Genomic DNA, 21,075 nt, shown 5'->3' on the forward strand with positions numbered 1-21,075 from the left:
ATCCGAAGCAAACGGTGACGCTGGCACGGATGCTTTTTCATTTGTGTCGATGCAAAAATCTCCAGCCAGCATCATTACTTCCATACTGGTTTTCACTTATACAGAGTGTTTGTTTTCCTCAAGATTCTCCAGACACACACAGGAAAAAACAGGTTTCAGCTGATATACTGTAAATATTCTTTGTTTGTCATCCATATTTCCAATATGTAAATACTTGTGCGAGGCTCGGGGTCACTAGAGATAATCACACTAGAAGTGGAGACATTACAATCAAGCTAAAATTGCCTATTCTTGTACTTGATGCTAAAATGGGCTTTCCACAGGAGAGTCCTCATATTACTGCAGTTCACTTTCTTAATGCTTTTTTAGCAATATAAGATCCTTAGATGAGTTTTTAAAAAAATACATATATTAGAAATGCATTTTCTCACTTTGCTGGATTGGAAAATGTCAATCAGTGCAAATAACGATGATTTGCTCAGGTTTTCATTCTGTTTCTCGATTATTTTTCACGTCAGCTACATTGTAATTGTAAAACCCCATCAGCGGTGTCCAGCGTTGACATGTCATTTTAAATTTCCCCCCATGTGATAGAGGGTTTTGGCATCACGGGCTAATTTTGCAGACAAAAGCTAAATGAGAAGGCCTTCAAGCGTTTCAAAACTTGATGGACACAAATTATGCAGCACTTCTAACCCCCTTTGTGCCTCTTAATTGGAATTGTAATGGAGGTTTTCCTGTACAGGCAAAGGCATTTTCATAAAGTGCAACATTACAGTTACTCAAAATGGATATTAGCGAAAACACTCACCTTAATGGTTCCCTCCAGACCTCTCTGTGTTTATGCATGTAGAAGGAGTGCATAATTTTGCACTCTTCAGTCACACACACATGCAAACACGCCATAGCCTCTTAGTTACTATAGTTTCCGACCACCATCACATGTTCCTATCCTTCTCCCTAGATCTCCTACAAGGCAGTGAGCTCTTTTGACCCTGACCTGGACCTCTCCAACCAGAGCGGAAAGGTGGTGAAGCTGGGCAACGAGACCACCCACGTGTTCACTGGTCTCTATCCAGGCTCTACCTACTCTTTCACCTTACGTGCCAGCACGGCCAAGGGTTACGGCCCCGCCATCATCACCCAGTTCACCACCAAGATTTCAGGTCAGCCCAGCATGGCCCCTGAGGAGGGCTTTTGATCGCCACTCGCTACACACAGAAGTCAAGATAAAAGCAAACTCACATTAGATAGTTGTGATTGAAGTCTTTTATCCTGGTTTATGTTAGATTCCAATGTCAAAACATACTGCCAGTCAAGTCAAACACACTATAAGATATATGCATTAGTTTGGAACCTGGGTTTGATAGGAGTACATGCAGACTGTGTTACTTCAGCCCTGGAAACATCCTGGAAAATGACCTTGTTTGTAGTCTTCCAGGTTGAGACCTCCGGCTCCAGTTTATGTGCAGTTGCATTTAAACATTTCCCGCTTGCACGTTCTCCTCAGCTCCTTCCATGCCAGCTTATGACCAGGAGACCTCTCTGAACCAGACGGACAGCACAGTCACCGTGCTGCTGAAACCTGCCCAGAGCAGAGGCGCTCCTGTAAGGTAGGACTTACCAAGGATAAAAACATCAAAAAGTTCTTCAGACATAGAAAGAAACATCAGGTGGTTGTGAATGTCAATACCCAACAGTGAGGAGGTATTGGCAGGGAATTCAGTGCCTTATTGCTCGCGTCTCATTTTTGGAGCTTTATTTGTTTGTGGGCTGTGATCCTGTGAAGAAGAACACCCTTTGAAGATGAGATCACAAAAGCCCCGCGCAGCTGAGGCGGACTTCAGCATTCCTTTTCTCAACACGTCTTTCATGTTGCAAGCTCACCCGGGACGGGATTCCGAGGAGCGGAGGCATTTTCCCTGCTTGATTAGTCGTTTATGAGGGAAGCAGGTCGTCTGTATAATTGCCAAGTTGTCGGGCGAAGATTATCACCTTGCCTCTTTCATCGCCCCGCTATAAGCGTTTGGCAACTTGCTCATGCATTTTCTTGCATTAGTTGACTGAAGAGTAAGAAGATAAGTCATTTTATTAAGTCTAGTTTACACTGAGGCTCCAATTTTACAATTAATTTTGTTTACTTATTGTGCCCGTTTGTTGCATCTCAGAGTTCCGTAGATATTAAAAAGTGGCTCCTTTAACTAGAAGAAGTACCTTAATGTATGAATAGATCCAAACTTCCACTAATCGATTGCTTTTTACGTCCGACAACGGTGGTTTGAAAGCTGTCGTGACAAACGTTTTCACATGCTAGAAAAATTTTACACTATCAACTCATCTGAGTCTTTTAAGGATTACAGCCTGGAGATGTTTAGTCAGGCTTGTCAGCTCGTGTTTACCTGATGTGCAGCTGCCCGGATTAATGCCCCGGCGCCAAATGGAGAAGTCTGAGCGAAAGAGACAGTGTGATCATTTTTTAATCTCCTAGCAGGTACATTTCAGAGGGTCTCAGTCAAGCTGCCATTCTTTCAGTCAGCTAATTAAAAATGCCTAATCATAATTAACAGCAGGTTGTGAATCAAAACTTTCTTTAATTAGGTTTTTTTGGGTGTTTTTTGTCATTTTGGAAGGCCTGTTCACCTCATTACCAGATGAAAGACTTTGTCTTTGTTGCTATTAGCTTTAACTTTAGCCCCTCGCCATTCCCTTTGAGAGAGAAGCATTCAGGACTCTTTTACAGCTTAAATTTAGCTAAACAGACATCGTCAGGAGAAAAAATACAGACTTCCAGGGTCATTTATATTGAATGAGATCCATTTAGAAATTCTTCACCATCTCTCTGGTGCTCCCATCCGAACAAATTAAGCCGTCGTTTGATCAGAGCCTCTCCGCACCTCCCTCACCTTTCAGGGGTTCCAGGTACGCAGCTCTTCATGCACATGCTTCTATTTGAAGGCTCTATGGGTACCAAGGCTACCACCCCACCTTCCCGTGTGCACCCGTTGTCACCCAAAATATGAACTGGGAAAGAAAAGAGACCACCGAGGGCAGCAAAGAGGGGGAACGCCTAACTTTAAAGATGTTATACGTGCACATCAAATGTCCTGTGGGACTTTTGGAAATACAAGGCTCCATTCAGCAGCTTCGGGATTCCAGATTTAGGATTCCATAGATCCCAAACGGTTAAAAACAACATCATGAATCAGAAAAGGGTTTTCATTTTTTCGTTGCTGTTAAGCAAGTCGTTCGGTTAGAATCATGATTATCAATGAAACATGAAGCACGGGCGCATCGTTTGGTTCTGGGGTTTGAATTTTGAGACAAAAGTGTCATTTTTCATAAAAGAAACCTACTTTTTTTTTTTTGAAGCAACTGACACAACACACCTCCTGACATTTCCAACATCCAAGGACATTTTGTCAACAAAGCACTTAAATTTCCCTCTTTAATTACATTTAATTCTGTGCTCCCCCACACAGGAGTAGCCTTCATATGTCCTGTGTGTTTGGAAGCTCATTTAGAAATTGAACACTTTCTAAAATCAGTTTTAAAGCTCTTATGAAATGGGATTTGGCAACGCAGAAGACTGATCCGCAGCACGACAGAGTGGAACAGCGTGACGCTTGGTTGGATACTGCAATCTTGAATTCTGATTGGGTTGAGCTGGTAATAGAGCTCCAGACATTTGAGCATGAAACAGCAGATCTTTCGGTGCACAACAGGATCAACACGATAGCAGCGCTGATGTAAAAGAGGCGCAAACGTCTTTTCCTCCCCGGTAATCTAGTTACGCTGGGGTCAAATCAGATTTTGGATAGATCCGGTCTAGTTTACAGTCTGTCTAATTGCTAATCGGTATAACATTACTAACTTGGATTTGGCTTCTAATCTCTCGGGACAACATGCATAGCTGGGAACAGCTTTTACCAGAGGGGACACTGTTCTTTTAAGAGGATTATGAAACTGTCTATCATTCATGTCGTGTTTAACTAATGTTTGAAATGGCCCCTCGTCAGGGCCAGAAGACGCCTCCATACTCCACAGCATCAAAATAAATGTTTATATGCTTCTGCAGCAATACATGATTTGAAATGCTTCCCTTATCGTTCATTCCACTAAATCAGCCCTTCTCTTTTCTCCCATAACCTTTGCCTTGAGCAAGCGTGCGAAAACATACATAAACACCAAATAAAGCTCTCGTTTTTTTCCATTTTAAGGAGCAAATTAATCAAACGGAATCATACTGTCTTTCCCCGTAGCATAAAATTATCTGAGCTCATCCACGACCTCAAGAAATTTGCTACACTCCTAAAATAATCAGCACGTTCCTCTGATTTCGTCATCGAAACTGCTAATAGCTGTGCACGAACATGACAATTCTCAGAGCTCTGTACAATTTAATGTTGGATGCGGTCTACGGCTTCTCCTAATTTGTTTGCTCTATAGCTTGATGGACGCCTGGGAAATATAAAGAGGAAGTAGACAGATGCGTGGAGCTCGGGATGCTGGGTCAGGAGAAGTGCGCTACTTTAAATGAGACACATAGTAGATAGAGACAACCAGTTGGCATCAGAGAGGCAGAACTGGTGATTGAAATGCTCCCGGTCCACCTCCGCTCATCTGCTCAAACATCCTACAGCCACCCCACCCCCAACCCCCTTCCACACACAGACACACACACTTCTTTACACAGAGAAAAATAAATCCAAGTTTCAGGTCACAATTCAGTCGATTCTGAGTCAATCTGCCATAATTGGTTGGCGTCGCATGGAGGGAGAGCAGAAATCTATTGGGCAGCGAGGCTGGAGGAGGCCTAATTGATGTCAGCTGAAGCTGCAGCACCGCTGCAGGAATGCAGGTCTGCCCCCTCAGCTCCTCTGGAAGAGCACTTCCAGCAACTTGTATCATTCCGCTCTGCTCATTTCTCTTTCTCCTCTCGTCTGAAGTGATTTGCAGTCATCTGGCGAACAGGTGTGACGTCTGAGGAGCGTCTTCTCTTGAGGTTTGCGGGTCATTACAGAGATTGGGGAAAGGTCTGTTTGCTCTCTAAAATAGTGAAATTCTTAATTTTGCAGATGTTTCGTTTTTCCCGTGTTTATTCCTGCCTGCATTTAAATATGCATGTTTCATCTTAACCGACTGAATAATAATGATATTGGATTTTATTTAAACCTTTGGTGCCTTTCTGCACACTCAAGGACACCACAGAAAAAAAGAAGTGCCAAACACAAAATAAACTTGAGGAATAAACAAGATTTAAACTAGTATAAATAAAATTGGACATAGCCATGGTCCAATGGAAAGAGTTCCATGATGAGGGAGAGGAAGGTGTCATCTGCATAACAGTGAAAGTTGACCTCATAGTGGCTAAAAATATTGGCAAGGGGAAGGAGGTAAATGTCCGAGAAGAAGAAATGAAGCACAGCAGCACCATCTACACAACTATACAAGACTTGAATCAGACTATTTTGAAGAATACGCAATTACACGGTCATGGTCCATGTTGAGAACCTTCATTCAAATATTAACTAGATTACGTAAACATCCGTTCTCATATGGCATAAACCTACTTGTATTTCATTGTATTGATACGTAGGTGCTAACATGTTAACGTCCGCTCATCTGAACTTAAATTAGCAGTCTGGTTCAGCAGGCTATGGTGTCGAACTTGATGACTGGTGGCATGGATGTGGCAGCTATCACGGCTGTATATAGTGTGTTGTCACCGTGGTTGCATGGAGCCATGAGGCAGTGCAGCGCTATGAGCAATCTGGACATGAAAAGCTATACTTTTGGTTCAGGAAATGCTGATCTTCTGAAAAAAAAGAGCATTTGACTGCGTAGTGACAGCAATGAATGCTTCCCTGTTGATTTACCTTAACCTTACAACCAATTAAAATCATGTGATTTTCATAAATGATCATTTTTATTTACATTGTACCATTGGAACAACATCAGCAGGCTAAAACGAGTTTCTTATTCTTTAGTTCAGCATAATCAGTAGTCAAGTTTCTGGCACCATCAGGTCAATCGAAAATGACTTTTTTTTCCCTTTTCTTTTTGGCATTAATGTGCATTATTCAGTTTCCCCTCATTCAAACCGTGTCAAACCAAATCAAGGATATAATTACATTACTGCGGCCTGTCAAAATGACTCATAATTAAAATTGTGAACTCACCGTGAGGTGACAAGGTGTCAGTTGCTCAAAGGCACATTAATATGACAGTAGTAATTAAAGAAGGAATTGTTTCACTTTCACACTGAACGTCCGAGTCCGTTTCAGAATTTTTCCACTGGCTCGGGTTGGAAAACGCCACAAACATTCCTCTTTCCCGTAGATCCCGCTGAAAAAATGTTTTCATTTAAACTAATATCAAGAGGACCATCTGCCGTGTTGCTAAACAGCATTATGAAATTGCAAAAATGATGTGTAGTCTTGCTGCTGCCAGTGCTCTGTTAAACCAGCAGTGATTCAGATTTCCACAATACAAGAGTTCCTACCCTTGGAGCTTCGCGGCCTCGGGCGCTTGGTATTCTGCCTGAGGAGACACATCCTTTTCACAAGGGGCCTGTCATTTAGTCAAAGAACAACCGCATCTTCGTATCATAAAGAGTCACCTGATAGAAGCCTGTTGTTTTTATTTCTGTAGATTGATGCAGCATATAAACACCAGATATATGTATGACCAGTGCGTAGACGGCTTATTGCTGCAATAAATTATCCAGCTGTTGCCATAAGCAGATGGGAACAGGGGTTTATAGAAACTAAAACAATAGTTTGTCTTTAGCTTGAAGCTGTTTTATGAGTGACAGCCGCTCTCCTGAAAGGCTCATCATGACTCACATTATGGCGCGTTGTTGGCTCAGACTCCTCGTCGCTCACTTCTCTGCTGCTACTTCAGCTACTTAAGGGAGCTGCTCCAAGCCATCTCCAGCTGCCCTTTGACCCCTGCTCTCACGAGGGGGACCGCAATTAAAGGTTGACTTCTCCTGCAGACTCTCTGTGGGATTAGATATTTCATCGCCTCCCAACCCGGCTCTAAACGCTTAGCTGTGAGGAATCGGGACACACCCACTCTGAGAGCAAAGGGGAATTTTCTAATGACACTGCACGCACCTTATGATAAACTGTAGGGTCAAAGAGCACATGCTGTACACACAAGAGGACACTTAATCATCCAGTACCATCCTCAGGGAACAATTGATCGTCTCCTCGGCTGTTCGTACTGCAACTATTCAGCATGTAAGTGCGGCCAGGATGGTGCAAATGTCTACACCTTATAACGTGCACTGAGGGACATATTCAGCCACGTCCACGTACAGTAGCCTCGACCTTCTGCCGTTTCCATGCTGTATGGTGTTGGTTAATGTTCTGGTTCCGATGGTTCTCCATTGAGCCCTTGAATTAGCATTTCATTAGCATCACAAGCAACAGGAGCCGTATGGATGCCGGGTGCGATTGCAAAGATTGAAAAAAGATTTATTCATCCTATTAATTATATCCACAAAGCCAGGAAACAACCCCCCCAAAAAAAAATTAGGTTATGACCACAGGAAAAATACAGGAAAAATAAAAATAATGATGTTCAAAGTCAAATGAGAATTCATTCAATTATGATGTCGTTTGTTTCTATGGCAACGCCATGGTTTTTTTTTCTTGCTTGACTGTATTTTTGTGTGTTTGTGTGTGTAAATCAGAGATTTCTGTTGCATATGGCTCAAGGCATTTTGACAGATATTGAAAAGGTCTTGGCAGGTTCTGGTTGCTGCAGCAGATCTCCCCCAGGCATCGCTCGTTTGAATTTTGAGCCCCGTTTACAAGATGGGCAGAAGTTAGTTGACGAGAAAACAGATAAGTGCCAAAATGCGCAAATTAGATGTTGCTTCGACCTCGAGGTTTTGGTGTTGGGGCGAGCAGCAGTTAGCAAAGCAGTGAAATCGATTTTTTTGGTCCTAATTTGCAAGGCAGATTTTTAATAACGCTTGATCCCGTGTCACCCCGCATGGAGTCTTTATTGTCTTGCTGCCAACTGTTACTCAGATACTGCTCTCATTCCATGATTTGGCTCCAAAATGTACGCTATTATTTCTTAACACATCAAGCATTGGTGGGAAAATAACATTTTCATTTGTGCATACGTGTTGTCAGGCATTCATTTGTCTGACTGCTTCCTCTAATAATAACCTGTTGTTTGCATGACCCTCGTTCTACAATCAGGCCTTGTTATCCTGTGCAGTAGCTGTAAACAGACTCTTTGTCACTTTTCACAGCTCAATAGATTTAACAGGCGATGCCAGGTGCATACTAACACCAACGCCGATAAGACAGGCAGTCTCCCTCTTAAGCCAAGCAGCCGGCTCAGAAACAACGTCATCTTTGTCGGAGGCAGAGGGAGCTGCGGCCCTGGTGGAGCTGAGCGCTGCACTTGGGTGGAGAGGAAACGGGAAGGATCGTTAACCTTTGGAAATCAAAAAGGATTTCCATCCCTGTGAAACAGGCTAATTTGTAGATCACGGTGGTTTAAATGGACATCGATATCATAAATACGATTATTTTTGTATAAATCGACTGAGACAGCCTTTGGTGGTTGCTGGAGGAAGCGTCCGACTGTTTATCCTAAAGCTCCACCAATTTGACAGGGAAGTCTGTTTTGCGACTCTAAAAAGGTATCGTCAAGAGGTTTTAGAGCGTAATACTTCATTTTACTCTGTCTTGGCTTTTTCCCAGTGCAAAAACAGGGAACTGCCAAGGCCGCGGGCCATGTTTGCAGTGAGAGCGGCCCGCTACGCCACAATATTTGGATTTCAAACTTTTAACGATTGTTACATTTCCAATTTTCTCTTACATCGTCAGTAAAAACCAAACTTGGTTTATGTTAAAACATCAAGCTTTTCGGTGCTGTTTTACTTGTTTGTTTTTTTTAAATGAATCCAAGCTGAGCAGAACATCCACGTTGCTGCCAGGAGTTATTTTCGAAAATGTCCAATTTTCTGTTTTTGGAGCCTGTTCATCCTGTTTTCTGTCCTACGTTTGCAGTGCCTACCAGGTGGTGGTGGAGGAGGAACGTCCACGCAGAGCGCGAGGCACGGCTGAAATCCTGCGCTGCTACCCAGTTCCCATTCACTTCCAGAATGCCACGCTGCTAAACTCCCAGTACTACTTCACTGCTCAGTTCCCTGCTACAGGTATCCACTCGCCACAGCCATTCACTGTGGGCGACAACAAGACCTACAACGGCTACTGGAACGCCCCTCTGCTTCCTCAGAAAAGCTACAGCATCTATTACCAGGCTGTCAGTAGCGCCAATGGGGTGGGTGTTTCAGACCTTCTCTTCAGTAGCTATGTTGGGTTTGATTTGTATTTTCCTAATCTGAATTTATTAATTAAACCATTGGTCCTCTGTTTTATTTAATGCATTATATTAGTATTTATATAACAAGTGAAGACTTTGCTTTTTATGTTAAATCAGCGTCTTTGGCGGAGGGACTCTGTCTCTTTCTGCTCAGAGGCGGAAGAAACGGCAAATTTGCTTTCTTGATTGAGGGAAGAAACACGGGGGAACAAGAACAGCTACGGCAGAATATTCACAGATTCACTTAAAAGTGCACTCCTGAAAATGGCCACCAGAAGGTTCTGTAGTATCCGCCGATATGTACATAAATCAGGCTTTTTGCTTTTTGGTAATGTAGATTCCAGACTTCCAAACCACCAGGATCTTCCATTTTAGAAAACACCAATGCCAAATATCCTGAATTCCATTCACAATTAAAATACTAAGCAACCTATTCTGGCCACTGTAATATAATAGCGATTAAGGCTGTCTCACGGCGTGATTAGCAAGATGGCTCTTCATAGTAACTGCTCACATATGCAGACACGTGGGTGCACAGCTGCTTTTGACCTCTGCCGGGTGTCATTACCAAGGCAGAGGGTCAAACGTGGACTACGGAGACTTGCGTAACAGAAGGCTCCCTCTCCCTCCATTACTGTTACCTTGTCCTCCTGCCCTATCCAATGGAACCTCACGCCAAACTCCAGACAAGCCTTTGATCAACACCGTTTAAGGGAGCCAGTTGTTCCCGTGGACGTTAATCGCTGGTGGCAGGCAGCAGCCGTGTGGTCGAAGCTCCTGTAATCAGTTGGCGCTCGACAGGGCCGTCCCCTCTGCTGAGCCACGGCAAACATCTCAATGGTGACTTCAAGAGCTCCGGCGTCTGTGGTCCTGCATGAGAATGGCCAAACGCAGCCTCTTTAGGAACACCGGCCCGTCCCTTTTAAAGGGATTGAGCAGAAATGAGCATTGGAGCTGAATACGTTTTAGCAAGTTGAGATGCAAAGCAGCAGCTGCTCCATCGGTCCCAGGTTGAAGCCACGCGTCATATCAATGATGCTCGTCGGACACAAAATGAAAGGGCTCATCCTTTGGACACAGTCATTATTTTGCCGTTTGTTTTTTTCATTTAAAGTGCCTCAGTGCGCTCTCTTTCATTAAATATTCACTGCTAACGGATAGCAAGCTTTAATTAATGTCTGATGATGTTGGTGTGATTTGTCTGGGCTTCTTAGGAAAACTAACGTCCATATCTGGACAATTTCAGCTTATTTTTTTTCCTCCCCTTCAAATAAACTCCACATGATGTTGCTTTTAACTAGAGGCAGACTGACAGCTTAAAAGCTGCGGTAATGTAGGCGCACTCGCAGCTGAGATCGCATTTTAAGCTTTTTTTCTCTCATCTCTTTATTTCATTATGGCTCTTGTGCCCTCCTTGAATGACATTGAGGGTCAAGCGGCGACAAAGCGCTCCTTCTTTCTTTTATTTATTAATATATTTTTTGCCCTTGTGCCTCTGCCATTTCCCCGCACACAGGACCATTGTTGCCAACTGCAAGAGCAGAGTTGTATCCTTTTTCTTATTTTTTTTTCATACTGTGCTGTTGAAGGCTGCTGAAAGTCCATTTCATATTCCGCACGGCTCCCTGATGTGTCTTTCCGGAGCCCCGCGCCGCCGCGGCGGTGCCGCTTGTCACAGACCTCTGCTCTCTCCACAGCGGCTGGCCACCTTGAGCCGTGGGCCGCTGACAGATCTCTGTTGGCTGACAAATCAGGAGCTCAACACTGCTAATCTGTGCCATGGGCCTCCCTCGCCTAAATGCGTTTTGTGTTTCAGTCACTGAGCTCGACAGATGATAGGGGACAGTGTGGCACAGGGCAGCCCGTCCCCCTGTAACCATAGTAGCCAAGATAGGTGTTGTACTCCTCTGTAGATCATTGTTGTCTCTTTTCTTTTCTTTTTTCATGCAGGAGACCAAAATTGACTGTGTTCGAGTAGCCACTAAAGGTAGGAATGGACCAAAATCTATGTACCGAATGCGCTTTTGATTAACCAACAGGGAAAAACTAACAGACATAGTTTGTGAGGAATTTGGTGAAACTGCTCGACTCGCGCATTAGTGTGTTTGTGATGTGGTTTTCACGCTCGCACTGGTGTGGCAGCACAGGTTGGCAAATGTACCTTTTGGGCTTGTTTCTTACATTAGAAGTGACAGATTTAAGATAAAACACTCAGAATGCTGTTGTTTAACTCTAGTACTACACTAAAGTGTCTTTCTCTATCTCAGTGTTGCATGATGATGAGAATCAATGGTGTGTGTGTGTGTCTCTCTCTCTCTCTCTTCTTCTCTACCTCTCTCTGTCTCAACCGCATGCCGTTCCTGGATCCTCTGAATCTGCTCAGCCGCCATACTCGTGACTCAGCTCACAACCCCGTACCTCCGCATCGCCCCGGCGGCCGGTGACAACCAACTCACAGGTCAGATCTGCTGTGCCACCGCTCAGACAGCGTCACCTCTACTGTCGCATGCATCCTGAGCACGCCATAGCTGCGACCACCAAAACAAACGGGTGGCCGCGGTCCCGCTGTTTCCAAAGGCAAAACTCAGCGAGATTTAATCAAAGTCTAGACAATATCTCCTGCCTTCATCTTCCCGTCATTACTGCACATGAAAGGCTCGTTTGATTGTCATTTCATGTGTCAGTGTTGGAGAGTTTTGGCAGGAGTGAATCCCCGTTTGTGAATATTTCTCATTATTCCGGGGAACGCGTGTGTTGTGACAGGTGTAGACAATCAAAAGAAGATTTCCAGAGTGCAGCATTTAAATATCAGATTCTCTCAGGTAGAATAAAAAAGGAAAGCTCTCACATCAAATTATGTTGGTTTTTTTTGTTTTTCCTCACTGGCTGCGTTCATAGCTGATATTCATTAAATATAGAGGTGCGCTCACGTCCCCTCGGACCCCAGGATTCAGTCCCTGCCAGCGATGTCCTTTGGACGTATGCAGCAGGTTGCAAGAGGCAAAGCTGCGGTGTCAAATTCTCACCCTTATAGCTGCTAAAACGGTAAACGGGTGGTTGGAATTACTTATTTATTTATTGGCTTATGTACGACAGCCCTCTCGGCTGCCAAGTCATGCATCTTTATAGACAGTTGATTAACCTGTGAGAGACAAGGGGACACAGTGGGCTCCATCAGCCTGGGCGTTACGGCTGACATTCTTCCACCCTTCTGAGAACCCTCCAGTGCTCTGCTTAAAAAATAAAAACAACATTAAATCTAAATGAAGGTCTGTCTGTTGGAAGAATAATATGTCACCACCAGCTCAGGAAAGATATGCACCTCTTGGATAAGGACAGGAAATGGGAACAACAAAGAGAGCCGCATCCCCCCACTCCGACAGATTGGTCTGACATAACAATTTATCATCCTAAATTTACCTCCACTGACAAGAAATAATGGTGTTGTTCAGGTGGACAGTTGTCATTCCAGCACGGCTGCTCTCAGCCAAGTGCTTCTTATCAATTTTGTTCAAACGAACCATTTATCCCCCCACCCCACCTTCTCCCTCTCTGTTGTTAGGCTATCTCCTCCCACGCTAATATTTAGTGTTTTTACTTATTTCAGCCCTTTTTTTATCTCCTCGGGTATTATCTTTCCCGCCTAGCATCCTACATTTTTCTCGAGGCCGGCAACCGTTTGCCCCAAACATGATTAACCAAGGTTAAAGATGGTGCACACTTATCTCCTCGAGTGCAGCTTGATCCGCAGAGTGCTGAGGTCGCCACTGAACGTGGACAAACGGGAGAAACTTGGAAAGAAACTTTTCGCCCGTCTGTATGTGTTGTTGTTTATGGCGCCCAAGATAAGATTTAGGTTTAATCGGCTTCCTCACGGTCACAATAAGAGGAAATACCGCTAAATATAAGTTTAAATATAAGAGTCTTTCACACAGATGTTGATGTGAAAAGCACATTTTGCATTTGTAATCTTCTTGGGGGGGAAAATATAATATATTCTATTGCTTTCCAACATATATTCTCACCCATATTTAGCATGACCCAGTAACAGAGAGGTCTCCAAGATTCTATCATTGTGTTTTCAGGCCTTTTGTTTTTACTGTTGTGCTTTGTGTGTGTGTGTGTGTGTGTGTGTGTGTGTGTGTGTGTGTGTGTGTGTGTGTGTGTGTGCGCGTGTGTGTGTGTGTGTGGTGTGTGTGTGTGTGCCTTTTAACTTGACTGCCTCATTAATTCTTCTCTTGTCTCTCTTTGGGGCTCCGTGATTTCAGATTTTTAAATGATTTATTTATTTTTTTCCAGGTTCAGCCACTCACAAGCCCGATGCCGTCGAGCCAGAAAAGCAAACGGACCACACTGTCAAGATCGCCGGGGTCATCGCCGGCATCCTCCTCTTCGTCATTATTTTCTTAGGAGTGGTACTCCTCATGAAGAAGAGGTGGGTATCTGTTAAAGTCACGCTCCACATTGTTGCGCGTCTAAATTTCCATGCCGGCACTCATCAGTGAGACGTTTCTGTTTCAGCCTTTTTGTACATTCCTCCCTCAAATGATCGTATCGTTGGTTTGATGATAAATAATCGAATCGATTACGTTGATGCGCCCCATTAATAACGCGCGCCATGCAAAATTAATCCGTTTCCATGGCACCCTCAGACAAACACACGTCGCTTCAGTGACATTGAAATCGGAGTGGGAGAAAAAAAAAAAAGCTTTTTGAGGTTTTGTGGTATGAAGAGAGACAGCGGGGAGAAGATAACAAAGAAAATATGATGAAAGACTCCAAGAGAAGGAGGGTGGCTATGCGCTAGCTGGAGGCGAGATTTACATTAACCCCGGACCCCTCACTGGAGGGGGGGTCTTGTACATGTATGCCAGCAATCAGGGGAGCAAAAGCTTCATAAACTATCATCCTCCTGTTGTCCCCAGCCGACTTTCATAAAATAACCGTTATGTCACATCAATGTTGCCTGTGAGGATGAAAAGTTGAGGTGAAACTTTTAAATCCCTGCCGCCTGCTTCCTGCTGCGCTCAATCTTGGAGAATTTATCAAAGGGGACAGTGATTCTGTAGAACCTAGCAAAACATTTATTAGCTTGTAATTATTGTCCACGTGAGCACTATTAGAGTGAAAATCCTTAAATTATCAATCTTGAGGTTTTAGCACTCGTGTTTAGCGTCTATGTGCCTATATTAGAAGTCAAAGATACCGATAATAATCTGAGCGGTACTTTGGTTTTTGACTCACTGTTCTTGCTTACTCGGGGAAAGTAGACAGTTTTCCATCACTGACAGTACGACTCTTCATTTACGGCGGCAGACCCCCCGTCTGTGCAGCGCGGCGCTCAGTGGGCGGATGTGAAGAACAGCACACAGTAATGGAATTGTTTTCAATTAGCCGTAATCAAAGCCGAGATGGAGGCGACTTTGTTGGGTGAATTTTGTGTAATTTGCTCCCATCCGCGGGGAATCAGATTTGTGTTTAGGCATTCAAACTACTCATTAAGCTTCAACCTTGATGGTCAGATACGGTTAATTTTGTAGGTGTCGAGAAAAGAGAGAGAGAGAGAGAGAAAAGAGTCGGTGCTCATAATAAGGGTGGGCGTAGTGACAGAACAGCTACCTCTCATTTCTTTCCACGTTTCTCCGAGGTGGTATTAATTAGTTTGTCCGGAGCTTTTCAGAGCCGCCTCTCTTGCAAAGCATGACATGACTCCAAGCGATCACCTTTTGCCCTCATGATCACTGGTTTACCTCCACGTATGCCACCATATCTGATTTTGTTCATTTCTTCGCTTTTTTCAAACATTAATATATTTTTACTTTTTCTTTCCTTTCCATTCCATCCCCCTACCCTCCTCCACTGCTTAAATCCTACCACCACCCCAATCGGCAGAAGAACCTATCACTCCTACACTTACTACCTGTAAGTAACCACTTTGTGTAATGTTAGTGCCATGCTTCTTACCCACATGCTGTTTCCCCCCCCCCATGCATGCAGAGCGCCATGTCATCCGCCTCCTGCCCAGAGCTATTACAGAGGCCCGACTGTAATCTCTGCTGGAGGAACGGAGGACGCCACTTCACGGCATCTCCACACGACAGCCACATCATACTGCATGTCACATTGGCACAGCTTCTGACGGAGGCACCCCCACCAAAACAAACCTGCCACTGAAAGCAGATTCCTGCTTTTTTTAAAAGCGAGTTTTTCTTTTTTTTCCCCTTCTCTTTTAATCGTGTTATTAACTAAATTGCAGCGGCTCACAGGTGTAACATGTTTTATTATTTGACACCAGCGATCTAATCTGTAGACTTTGAAGAGCGTAACGCGCCACCGGTGCGTCGGCTAGGCCCAGCAGTGAGCCCATCCGAACAATTCGCCGTTAATCCACTTATGCAGCGCCGCCACAAAAACAAGTGTAGGACTGATCATATTTACAGTTACGGGGATTTCAGTATGTTGGCCGTGTGGGCTCCTTCTGCATGGCATGGTTGGCTCCATCCTCTCGCCAAACAGTCACTTCATCGTTTGATTCCTCCAGCATGTGTTTTTTTCTTTGTTCCGGGAGGGGGGGGGGGGTACCTGCACGTCCGTCCCATCCACATCACGGTGATGCTGGAGTTGTGTCTTAAGCCGATAAGACTTCTGCATCGCTTCTGCACAGACTGTCGCGATCACAGCACATCCTCCGCCTGTTGAGAAACAGACGCAATGAAACAATAACCGAAGAGTTGCTGCTTTATTCACTTTTGATATAATAGATGGTTCCTGATCACAGCTCTTGAATGGTAAAGCAGCTTATTCCGTTCCCCCACAGTAGCTCCTATAAGCTCCCACCGTACAGTCATTGTGATGGATGCCGACTAATCTGTCTTGAGACGACTGTGATCAGAGGACAGAGCGGAGGCTGACTCACATCAAAGAACATCTCAGAATACACCTGGAGATAATACGGAGCTCCGCGTGTCACTTGCTTCGCCGCTACCTTGAATCGAAAGCTCAGATGACTCGGAGGAGCGATGTCATCAAAGCTGAAGGGAGCACGTGCATTGACCGAGTTAAGCTGGAAGAGACGGACGAGGTCGTCAGGGAAATGAGGAAAATGTCAGCTTTGTGCTTTGGGCTTGTTTAGTGTTTTTGATCAGAATGGTGCTAGGCAGCATCCGCAGATTTGGATTTTTCAACTGATCATTACAGTATCAGAAAATATCAAAACATTGAAATAAGCCACAGCGATTACATGAAAACTCCTCTTATTCCATCCATAGTAAGCGACATTAGAATTCAAATTGGTAAACAGTAAATATATCAATACCCTCCGTGACCGTGGATGAAACACTGGTTTTACACAGAAGCCCCATGATATCGTCTAAAATGACACAGCTTGGGGATGATTTTATGGTTTAAAAATCCAAAGAATGGACTCTTTGAAGGTATTTGGATTGACAGGTTTTTAAATTAGCCAAATTGGAGTTTTGCTTAAAAAAAACCCCACTTTTTGTCTGTTGTTGTGTGATGGTGTTTTTACAAAGACCATTTGAAAACGGATTGACTCGACACATCTGTGTTTGCCTACAGTTGGACCAAAAGAAAGGTTTTCACAGTGATATTTAAGATTACGGGAAGGAGCTACATGTGGAAATTGTGACTTCTCCCTAACCTGGTCTAGATAACACGATGTACCATCTGATAGGATGAAGGATTATTCAAAAATCTATCTTCATTCCGCTATTTTGTCCAGAAATAATAATTAAACTGGCTTTTGGAGTGCACCTCAGCCACAGGAGTTCAACACCACCTCTATGATTGATGATCTCTCTTAATGCCCTCATCAAAGTCTTTTAAAGGCACGAGAACATCCTGCACATGCCAAAATATGCACTTTAGCTATAATGCCAGAGGTGAGTATAGGGGCCTGCATGTAGCACCACATCAGTGAGAGCCATCATTAGGAATGCTGTTGCATGTGTGATCAATGAGTGTCCTTTCATCAGTGGGTTGTGTCAGCTGTCACGCCTCCACCTACTGAGGACCGGCAGCGGATCAGTAGGCGCCGTCCGAGGGTTACCCATGACTCTGAATCCCATGAGAGTTTGACACGTCAATCAGGCCGAGGACACGTTAGGCCCAGCTTTGCTTCAGCTAATCAGGAGGTGCTCTTCAGACCCACATGTATGTGATCGGACTGAGCGGTTGCCCCAGAATTGATCCAGCATTGCTCCCCTGTTACGTGCTTCCCAAAGGTTTGACCCCAGGCTAAGACGCTATTCAGCTTTAAGTCAAATGTCTTAAGGAGGAAAGTTAAATGTAACTTTCGAAACACTCAGTTGTTTCCGCCACGTTCACCAGCTACTCTTTTAATTTCTCCGGAAAGTCTTTTGTGCTTAGCAGTTTTTGCGTTGTGGTGTTCGGGGCATACTTTCCCAGTTTAACAGATGTTCTTTGCAGCTGGAGTCAATTTTATGCAATGATATTAACTGCGACACTAAGTGCTGTTGCTCAAATGTAGTAGCTAGCTGGTGGATATAGAGGATTTAATGTGATGACACCAAGCTCGTGCAAACAGCAGGGTGGATTTTACAAGATTGCCTGGATTATACTTTGTAAAGAGCTGTAATATCACCCTGCATCTGTTCAATAACATGTTTACCATAGATAGTTTATTAGCTGGCAACATGCTAATGTTTTACTTATGAAGGGTGACAGGGGAAGCAGCAGTGGTCACTGTAATCTATAGAAATCTGGGATGAATCTGTCAATTACAGGATAACCTGTTCCGCTTCCACATAGATCTCCTCTAAATGTCTTGTTTTGCTCGGCGCACTCAGTACCGTAATCTTCTGTAATTTCCTTTTGAGACATAAATACCTTATTCCTATTCAAATCCCACTCTCAGGAAACATCCTCCTCATTATTTATACTGTAAATGTTACTTTTCCTAATCGCCTCTGCTGCATTCAGTGTCGGACTGGAAGGCTCACTAAATGCAGCATGTATAACACAATGTGCTCCGGGCAAACACCTTCATTAAACCTTACGAACCGAACATGCGGCAAGAATCGCGCTAATTGGAACAAGCCGTGCAGATTTTTCTCTACTACGAGCACTGAATGCTGATGAGGAAGAGGCTAGATGAAGTGCAGCTCAGGCCGAGAGGCGGGACGTCGTGAACGGAGGAGCAACATTTAAACAGGGATTTTTACGCTGTTGTTGCGGCTGTTGCACTGATGTACAGTTAGAAATGTGAACCGCTGGTCATTAAGTGCTGCTCCTGGTCCTTCGACAAGGAGTCCAGGATGAGTAATGGAGGACGCGCGTGGTTTTGATTAAACAACACTGTTTTACATAATCAATGAAGCAATAATGTTGACTGTGATTGATCAAACACAACCTGTTTTTTGTTGCTTTTCCCTGTTGAAGTCAAGAAATGCATTAAGAGACTGCTTGCTTGATTGATTAAAATGTAACGGTGGGGCAGGGAAGTTAAATCAGTGCATTGATTGAAAATTGGGATCAGTCGAAGGTGCTTCCGGTGACCACCCCCACCCCCACCCCCACCCCCCCATCCCTTCCCCATCAGTTGGTCAGTTATCTTACGGATGTGTGCGTAATGAGGCCGTCTCGGCGACGACACAAAGGTTTGCTCCAGCACCAAAACGAGGCCCACCACGCTGAGCTTTGGGGGTTTTGAAGCTCTCGCGTTAAAAACGGCAGCAGCACCGCCTCCCACAGAACACACATTCCGGCGGAGCGCGCAGCTCTTGCCGCGTGCCTTTTGTCAGAGCTGAACTCGTGGAGGTAGGAGCTCCGTGCGGAAGATCTGAGCTGTGCCACCGCCGTCACGTAGGGAGCCTCAGACAACCTCTAATGAGAGCTGCCTAATATAGTTACCTCTTCTCTTTGCTGTGACTCGGTTCACAAACACCTTTGCCATCTGTCTGTAGAAGCTTCAAAGTTACACCTGTCAAAGAAACGGGTGGTTTTAACAGGCCGACATACTGTAGCTACGACCCATCAGTCCCAGACATTTTTATTGTGGGGATGCAGATTTAGTCTAAGCATCATGGGATGTGATAAATGATCGCATTAGTCACTGGCACGGACGCTCTATTGTACGCATCCTCGTCCTACTGTAGCTGCGTAGATGCTACAGTCATCTATCATTAAATTTCCCCTCCTTACAAATGAACAGCGAATAGCTTGCCAATTAATCTTCATCTAACGCCCACAGTGCCATGCAAACATTCCAGTATTGCTAGCGCTTTCCTCATTTTGGCAACGGCGTCCAGGCAAGGCCGGCTTGGCTCCGGCGCTGCGGCTCCAGCTGTAGCACGAGCCAGTAATGAGTAAATCCTGAGGAGAGAAAAACAGGAAGAGTATTAAACACTGGTTTATGGTCGCTCTTAATAGTCTTCTTGATGAGCGCACACGGTGCAGAATCAGTCTTAATATTGCCCAGGGTATGTACAGCCCCCGCCCCTCCACCACACGCACCCCCACACCTCCCTTCTTCTTCTAACTCCACTTCATTACAATATGAAGCGATAAAAGGAAAAGACACAAGACTGCAATTTTGTTCTCGCTCTAATTGCAGCCTAATGACAAAAAAAAAAGTGGGTCCGGCAGATGAAAATGTCACCACTTTGTCACTCGGCTTTACGAATGCCGGAGCTACTATTAGCGTCACATCGCGGCCTTCGGAGCAAATGACTGTTTGAAGGCAGCGGGGGCTTGCTGCCATATGGCAGGAGACGGCGACAGAATTGAATAAACAGCGGAGATTTGCAAAAACAACACAGCAGGAGAGCGTCGTTAGACAGCAGTAGTCCAAGGGAGAGACTGCATTTCAAACAGGGAGACGGGTCACACAGTGAGTAACAAAGTGCGAGGACCAGTGTGAGGGCTGCCATAGTTAATTCTTACACGGCCTGTTCCTCTCCAGCCGCCGAGAGAACGCAGCCACCACATTTATAGCTAAAAACAGTGAGCAGCCATTTGTCTGTAGTGACAATCATTTGTGGAAAATGGGAGGGTTAATGCCGGTGTGACCAAAGGATGCATTATTTATCGCCATGGGGAAATTGTCTTTGGCAAGGGGCTGTCATCTCCGGGAGGTCAAAGGTCAGCGCAAGCCTCGGAACTCTGTCCATTACTTATGCAGCAGCGGTGCAGAATCAGAAATGATAGAACGGGTGGACTCTGAGAATCCAATATTTAAGGGTTTCTGAGAGCTGAGTGTTTCAAAGGGATTTTAAGGTCAATTAATTTAAGGTTAAAGATAATTAGGCACAATTATATTAACACAAGTATACATTTATAAGAGAGATGCCATGTGTCACTACATGTCCGAGGCCCCTTCAAGACTCTTTTATCCAGGCTGAAACCTTAAGGCTTGTTCCTGGGTGCGTTTACAGTCCTCTTGTCAGGTTTCATTGACAGGCGTCCAGCTGTCTTCGTCTAATCTCAAGACATCTGAGTGAAACCCGGGTTTTTACATTGTTCAATGCTCAGGTCTCAGCTTTCTGTGACAGGACTGAGAAGTCATGTGACCAGGCGCTGTCACATTGATTCAGAGGGGTTTTGACCAGCGTCGTTGATTTAGAAAAGAAAAAAAAAAGTGAACCTCAGCTAGGTCTGATATAATCATACTATAAATCTATTATTTAGGTGAATCCAGGAGAGTTGAAACCTGATTTGAGAAATTAACCAAGAAACATATTA

The 21,075-nt window shown here is 44.4% G+C and overlaps 1 protein-coding gene across 8 annotated transcripts in view; it reads left to right on the top strand.

Annotated features, from left to right (window-relative positions):
• The window catches only part of LOC130538732 (receptor-type tyrosine-protein phosphatase mu-like), a 117,933-nt gene that overhangs the window by 64,705 nt on the left and 32,153 nt on the right, over positions 1 to 21,075 (top strand). For 5 of the 8 annotated variants that reach the window (XM_057056591.1, XM_057056592.1, XM_057056594.1 and 2 more), the window contains exons 10-16: positions 965 to 1,166; positions 1,511 to 1,613; positions 9,039 to 9,312; positions 11,305 to 11,341; positions 11,738 to 11,812; positions 13,654 to 13,789; positions 15,247 to 15,276. In XM_057056591.1, the coding sequence (XP_056912571.1) occupies positions 965 to 1,166; positions 1,511 to 1,613; positions 9,039 to 9,312; positions 11,305 to 11,341; positions 11,738 to 11,812; positions 13,654 to 13,789; positions 15,247 to 15,276 (857 nt within the window). The remainder of the gene's footprint in view (positions 1 to 964; positions 1,167 to 1,510; positions 1,614 to 9,038; positions 9,313 to 11,304; positions 11,342 to 11,737; positions 11,813 to 13,653; positions 13,790 to 15,246; positions 15,277 to 21,075) is intronic. The other 3 variants (XM_057056595.1, XM_057056597.1, XM_057056598.1) reach the window with 1 other exon arrangement.

Source organism: Takifugu flavidus, chromosome 15 (genome assembly GCF_003711565.1).
Source record: "Takifugu flavidus isolate HTHZ2018 chromosome 15, ASM371156v2, whole genome shotgun sequence".
Classification (NCBI taxonomy): domain Eukaryota; kingdom Metazoa; phylum Chordata; class Actinopteri; order Tetraodontiformes; family Tetraodontidae; genus Takifugu; species Takifugu flavidus.